General features: G+C 40.9%; 1 protein-coding gene across 1 annotated transcript; it reads left to right on the plus strand.

The window, feature by feature from the left end:
- The first annotated feature begins 1,100 nt into the window (after nucleotides 1-1,100).
- LOC139463525 (fibrinogen-like protein 1) lies at nucleotides 1,101-6,864 on the plus strand. Its single transcript, XM_071244795.1, has 3 exons — nucleotides 1,101-1,400; nucleotides 3,947-4,049; nucleotides 6,209-6,864. The coding sequence occupies exons 1-3, from the start codon at nucleotides 1,101-1,103 to the stop codon at nucleotides 6,862-6,864; spliced, it is 1,059 nt and encodes a 352-aa protein (XP_071100896.1).

Below are 6,864 nucleotides of genomic sequence, written 5' to 3' on the forward strand. Positions count from 1 at the left end.
GGAAGATGTTTGGCTGGTCCTGTTGTTTGACTAGAGCTAGCACTTCGGAAAGTACTTAAAATCTTGAAAAAGACATTCTAGGGATTGTTTCTTCATGTGTAGTTACCCGTGCTATTGCTAAGCAAAGTTATTCTGAGAACGATTCCAGTTATAATTTGGCTGGCATTTTCATGGAACTTTCTCTTGACCTGTCTAAATTGTCGAGGGAGAGTACAAACATTTCGGCTGTTAAGAATGTTCTGGGTAGGATGCAGTTAGTTACGTTACAGGGGGAGACCCCTGAAGATACGAGGTACATTAGGTCTTGAGCAATCCATGCTTGCCGTAAAAGCGACTAAGCTTGTAAGAAGCGACTAACGAGATCGGGTGGTCAAGGCTTGCTGACTTGGTTGATGCATGTCATCATATCCCAATTGCGTGGATCGATGGCTCATGATATCAATCACAGGATTGTCTGGTCCAGATTCGATTATTTGCAGACCGCCGTCATATAGCTGGAATATTGCTGAGTGCGGCGTTAAACAACAAACAAACAAAAGCATACAAAAGGGTCGGTCCCAAATGACAGGCAGATTAAGTACACTCCTCATAATAATAATTATCGAACCCCATCACCAGATTTGTTTTTTGCAAATATCTTTTCAGTTCATGTGGTACTTAGTCATAATATACATTATTTGAGGAGACGCTCATTTGTTTGAACCATTACCTGCCGTGGGAAAGTAAATGGCTTCATGATAACTGCTATGTACAACAAAGCACAGTTTATTATCGTTACAATAAACCACTGGAGAAATACTGTTCATAAGGCCTTTTATATCATGTCTTTTTTGACGTTGTCTCTGCTATTATGCAAACACTTGAAAATCATTGACAAGGCGATTGCAGACAGCATGTAACAATCTATTCATAAAATTTCTTCAGAGTTATTTAGGCGTTACTTTCTACCATATACGAGCAGAACAGCCATCGCTATTCGTCTTCTCGTGCAAGAAGATCTCAGATTTAGTATTGATTTTGACTGTAGTCACTGCGCAAATAGTTGATTTACTAGCTTTGTGACACACCCTCAGTCCTTCGTCCACTGCATAGCAACCAACATGCCTTCTTCAATGATAGTTTGTATCTTTCTGCAGCTTTTCATGGTAGAAATTCAAAGTATTTTCGGGGACATATCACAAGGTATGGCTGCTTTTGATAAATATTCTGAATGCTCAGCTTTTCAAACACCGCCAGTGAGCCAAGGCGTGTACCGGGTACGTACGAAGACGGGATGTGCCAGAATATGTTCTGAAGACACTGCTTGTGCAGCTTACAGTGTTTCTGGATCTCTATGCCGGACACACGATGAGGCGTTCCAGACTGGAGAATGCTACAGTGGAGGCTGGAAACATTATAATGTAAGTTGAATGCTGCAGTAGATCTCCGAAACACAACAGCGTCAGTAGGATGATATTTAGAGGTTGGAAACAACGTAAATAAATGATACAGCAGAGATCTGATCTTGAAAACACTGCACTAAAATGTTACTTTAGAGGTGAGAAACACTACAGTGTAAACAGAAAGCCATTGCAGATCTTGGAAATAGCGACAAAACCCTTTCCATATTCATATGATTTGATGTTTTTTTGTTTAACGCCGCACTCAGCAATATTCCAGCTATATGACGGCGGTCTGTAAATAATCTATTCCAGTGATTGTCATGAGCATCGATCCACGCAATCGGGATACGATGACATGCATCAACCAAGTCATCGAGCCTGACCACTTGATCCCGTTAGTCGCCTCTTTCAACAAGCATAGTCGCCATTTACGGCAAGCATGGGTTGCTGAAGGTCTATTCTTCCCCGGATCTTCACGGGTACCTTATTCTTATGAGAACTCGTCGAAAAAATGTCGATTATACAATTTCGAGTGTATCATCAGAATCACTATCACATGGTGACGACACCAGGTGTTTGCGGAAAGGTGAGAGTATTTTGCCCAAGTTGTGACACCTATCACAAACACAGTCAATTTTTCACCTAACAAAAAACACGCGCACATATGGATGAAGTCAGTCAAGGGAATTGCATCAGACGTCTTTTTGTCACATGCGTAAGATATGGAAATGTCCTCCACATGTCTACCATAAAACTTTTTGAAAGCTTTACCGAGTCTTTGAATGTTGTAACCTTGATCAAACAACTTCTGAGCAAGAGTCATATGGCACTCTTTGAAATCTTGGTTGTATGTCAAAAGTTGCAAATTGTAAACACCAAAGGCTGGAGCTGCTGGAATATTGCTCGATATGAAGGGAAAAGTTGACTATTGGAATTATGAAGTCATCCATCTTGTCGTACAGTCTTAAAGAGAGTGTTTTGTCGCTCTGAATCTTTATGCATAGCTCTAAATATGAAACAGATGAGGCGGCCTCACTGGTCTCCTTTATTTGTAGTTCAGGTGAGTAAATCAGTGGAAGGGAATTGGCTATTTGACTGTTATTGAACGATATACCAAGCTTAAGTCAAAGTTCTTTGCCAAATTACTTTGTTTTGACTTTGTCAATCCAAACAGAAATTCCGATTCATAAGCATAAAGAAACAGATCCGCAAGAAGGGGAACACAACTGGTGCCCATGGGAATGCCTACTTCTTACCCCAAACTTAACATAGATGTTATCTATGAGGAAGTCCAGCATTTCACATAACGTTTTCTCAGTAAACCTCATATGGCATTTGCTTTCATTTTTCACAACTTGTTCTGAATCTCTGAATATAGATACGTAACTGTATCTGTGCACAGCGGGTTTAGTTTGGATCTGGGAATGAAGTTATTCCTTACGTTTGTCATCTAAATATATGTATTATTAACTTCTCGTCGTGATATATTGCCGATATGTGAACTCACTCACTCACTCACTTGAGATTGTCATAGTGGTGTACAAAGTTGAAAAATTAAATGTTTTGACAGAATGGAATTTGGTTCTTTTCTGAGATTGCAAAAAGTCAAGCAAATCCTCTGACAAAGTTTTGAGAATCCACAAGGTATTATTTCCACTTGTCTCAAATACTTCCTGTGAATATAAAGAAAGTCCTTCCTTGATTGTATCAAGGATTATGATTAGTCTTTGAGAGAGGGATTTAGTGGTACATTTGCTGGACCCAGCAATATATCTCTCTTTGTAAGGATTTTTTTTATGGGGATTTGGACAAAAGAGGAATGGACATGTCTTCAAGAGTCAAAAGTTGACAGTACTGATTTATGGTTTGGGCAGATTTCTTTCTCAGTAAACATACTGGCCTTATATGTGGCATTATTTGATATGTCATTTACACCAAGTTCGTTGATGCTTACATATAATGGATATGTTTTTTGAGGCCTTGTCAGTGGGAAAAACTTCAAACATTTCATGTAGGGCAGCCAGCCTTTGGATAACAGCCGGCTGGGACATAATAGTTTTATTCCAATTCCGATTCCTCTTTTTAAGACCGCCGTCATATAGCTGGAATATTGCTGAGTGCGGCGAAAAACAACAAACCAAAACCTCTTTTTAAGTTTGTGCATCCAAGCAACGACAACATCACGAAGTGACTTAACCCACTCTGAAAGACATTCAACAGGTTCAAAGGCCGGAGCTGCTGGAATACTGCTCGACACGAAGGGAAAGTTGCCTATTGGAAAGTTGATTTCATCCCTCTTGTCATTCAGTCTTGTGTCGAACCGTCTCACTCTGAATCTTTATGCGCACGCACACACACACACACACTCACACACACACACACACACACACACACACACGTTATATCAGTGCAATAATCTTGGACGCTACGTCAGACCTCATTTCACCTCACCAAATATGTTCATGCAGTGAAAGAGTTGAACAACTGCGATGAAAGTATTGTGCATATAGTAAGTTACTAGTTGATCATATAACATAGCTCTCTGTTATTATTATATTTTTCAGATCCGTAAACGCTGCACGAAAGATGGCAACACTGACATCGATACACTCAAGTGTAAATGCTATGGTGGATATATTGGCGACGACTGTGAAAGACTTATGATCGGTGAGTTGTTTTTTCGAGATCATGTGGTGTCATCTATAAAATTTAGTTAGCTGTTCATATAAAATTAAACATTATTTTGCCTTTTACGCCCATAATAATGAGCAGATGTATTTTGTATGATTGAAAACGAAATCAATTTTAGTGGTAGACCGTGATGCGTACGAATTTGGTTTATTTATTCCATGTATTCCACAGGCTGACTGAGATGACATTTCTCTACTGAATAATAAAGCTGAAATTTGGCATGCACGGTTCAATAAATGATGATACAGTGTGTTAACTAATTATTACTTATTTTAAGTGAAGTTTCATTGAATTGAGGAAGGCTGCACCTATCTACTTTTCTGAAACAGATGGACCGACGAAACAGGTCGAACAATACACTTTTTCAGAGCGTTCTGTTATTTTGATGAAATGAAATAAGAAAACGCTTAGTTTTAGACACAGTTCAGTTGTTTATATATCAGGACGTTCCAGCCTCGCCCACGAAATACGCATTGGAAACAATGCACACAAACACATCCCTACAGTTGCTTTTGCACAAGCAAAAGACTCGAGAAGATCCGGGATAGAATAGGTCTTCAGCAACCCATGCTTGCCGTAAAAGGTGACTATGCTTGTCGTAAATGGCGACCAACGGTATCGGGTGGTCAGGCTCGCTGACTTGGTTGATGCATGTCATCGATCCCATTTTGCGTGGATCGATGCTCATGTTTATTACTGGATTGTCTGGTCCAGTCATATAGCTGGAATATTGTGCGGCGTTAAACAACAAACCAACCAACCACAAGCAAAACATTATGTAACGGGCATCAAGACCCAGGCGCATTCTAAGCCATTTCATAGTAAATGCTAGAACTCGCTCCACTAAGATGCCAAGACAATGTGAATCGGAGTGGGATGTCAGTATGCCAAACAGCTGGAGACATTTGCATGTGCTTGTGGAGGATGCCACCGATGGGACGCCTCTTTTCATTATTGATAGTGACACATGCGTATGATATACAATTTGCCAAAGAGCTCGAGACATGAAGAAGTTGAACAGCGCGATTTCCCGTCTGTGACAGGTGACGTAAACTTGACCCTTGGACGGGGCATACGCATATAAACAACTGTGCGTGAATATTTAAATCCTCCTCCAAATTGAACAGTTACTTCAGGGCTGCTACACGTGTGCGACTCAGTGATGCTTCACGTTTTTGCGAAAACCTGGTATCGTCACAATTTGATGGTGATTAATGATCATAAAAGCGACAAAACCCTTTCCATATATCTAAAAAAGCTCCGACAAAAGCAGAGTCGATTGAACGACTCCGACTATATCTATATCATAAGCAGGTGTTCATAAATTACCCACCAGTGGCACCCGTCACAAACACATGCACAGGCAAGTCACTTGTTTAACTGTGAAAACATTATTGAACGATATCAGATCATTGATATACCTGCAGTTGAAGTGGTCAGATTCCCTTGTTTCGCTTTGGCCAAATTCCGATTAATGTGCATAAAGTAACAGATCACCAAGAAAGGGCGCACGATTGATTTCCATATGGGTGTCTCCTTCTAGGCTACAGGTCTACATTAAAGGATGTTGCATTTTTGTAGCCACGCGAATATTTGCTCAAACACTCTCAGGCATCACTTCACAGAGATAAGAAGGGGCTGCCTCATTTTTCTCCATTCTCGTGAAGGTTCAAAACAAGTGTCATGATAAAGTTGTTTCCTTTGGGTGTATATAGAACAGCCAGTCACAGCCGTTACTGCTGACATCTGTAAGAAAACTTAATCGAGAAACACCACGTCGGTAATGTTTTGTTTGTTTGTTTATTGTTTGGGGCCGCACCCAGCAATATTCCAGCTATATGACGGCGGTCTGTAAATAATCGCGTCTGGACCAGACAATCCAGTGATAAACATTATGAGCATCGATCCACGCAATTGGGGCACGATGACATGCATCAACCAAGTCATCGAACCTGATCACCCGATCCCGTTAGTCGCTTCGTTCGACAAGCATAGTCGCCTTTTAAGACAAGAATGGGTTGCTGAAGACCCATTCTACCCAGATATTCACGGTAATGTACTGAGCCTGTATGAATATAAGGATAACTTTGACAACGAATCCGGACATTAAGTACATACTGACAATATACTTTCAGATTGTTCCGAGGGTTTTGCCAGTGGTCACTATGAGGGAAAAGATGGACTGTTTCATATTCACCCTGCTTTGTCTCCGGAATCCTTTCAAGTCTGGTGTAGGATGGCGCATGGCGGCAGTACATTTATACAGAGACATAAGCATAACTCCACCAATTTCTACCGTACATGGCAAGATTACAAAGATGGATTTGGCGATCTACGTTACGATTTCTGGCTCGGAAATGACAAAATTTCCAACCTTGTAAATGGACGTGATTACATACTTGTTTTTAACTACAGAGATGTGTCCACCTCTTCCATCAGACAGCAGATGTACACGGAATTCAAACTAAATCGTTCAAATGGTTATCAGATGTCATATGCGGCCACATGGGGAAGCACAAAGAGTTCAGTTGATGGTGGTGATTGTTTGGGTGAATTGAGGGGACAGCGCTTCTCTACCTTCGACCAAGATAACGATGACAGCCCTCTGAACTGCGCTGAAGTACACCAGTCTGGATTCTGGTTCAAGAACTGCACCCCCTGTAACCCCAATGGCGTCTGGTCAGAGACACCAGACAAGAAGAGAGCTGGTGTACCAGAGGAAATGTTCTGGACATCTGCTCATGGGGATAACCTGATACTAAGTTGCTGGGCTTTTTTAAAAGTCAATTAA

This window comes from Haliotis cracherodii, unplaced genomic scaffold (genome assembly GCF_022045235.1).
Source record: "Haliotis cracherodii isolate W230 unplaced genomic scaffold, xgHalCrac1.p SCAF_16, whole genome shotgun sequence".
Taxonomy (NCBI): domain Eukaryota; kingdom Metazoa; phylum Mollusca; class Gastropoda; order Lepetellida; family Haliotidae; genus Haliotis; species Haliotis cracherodii.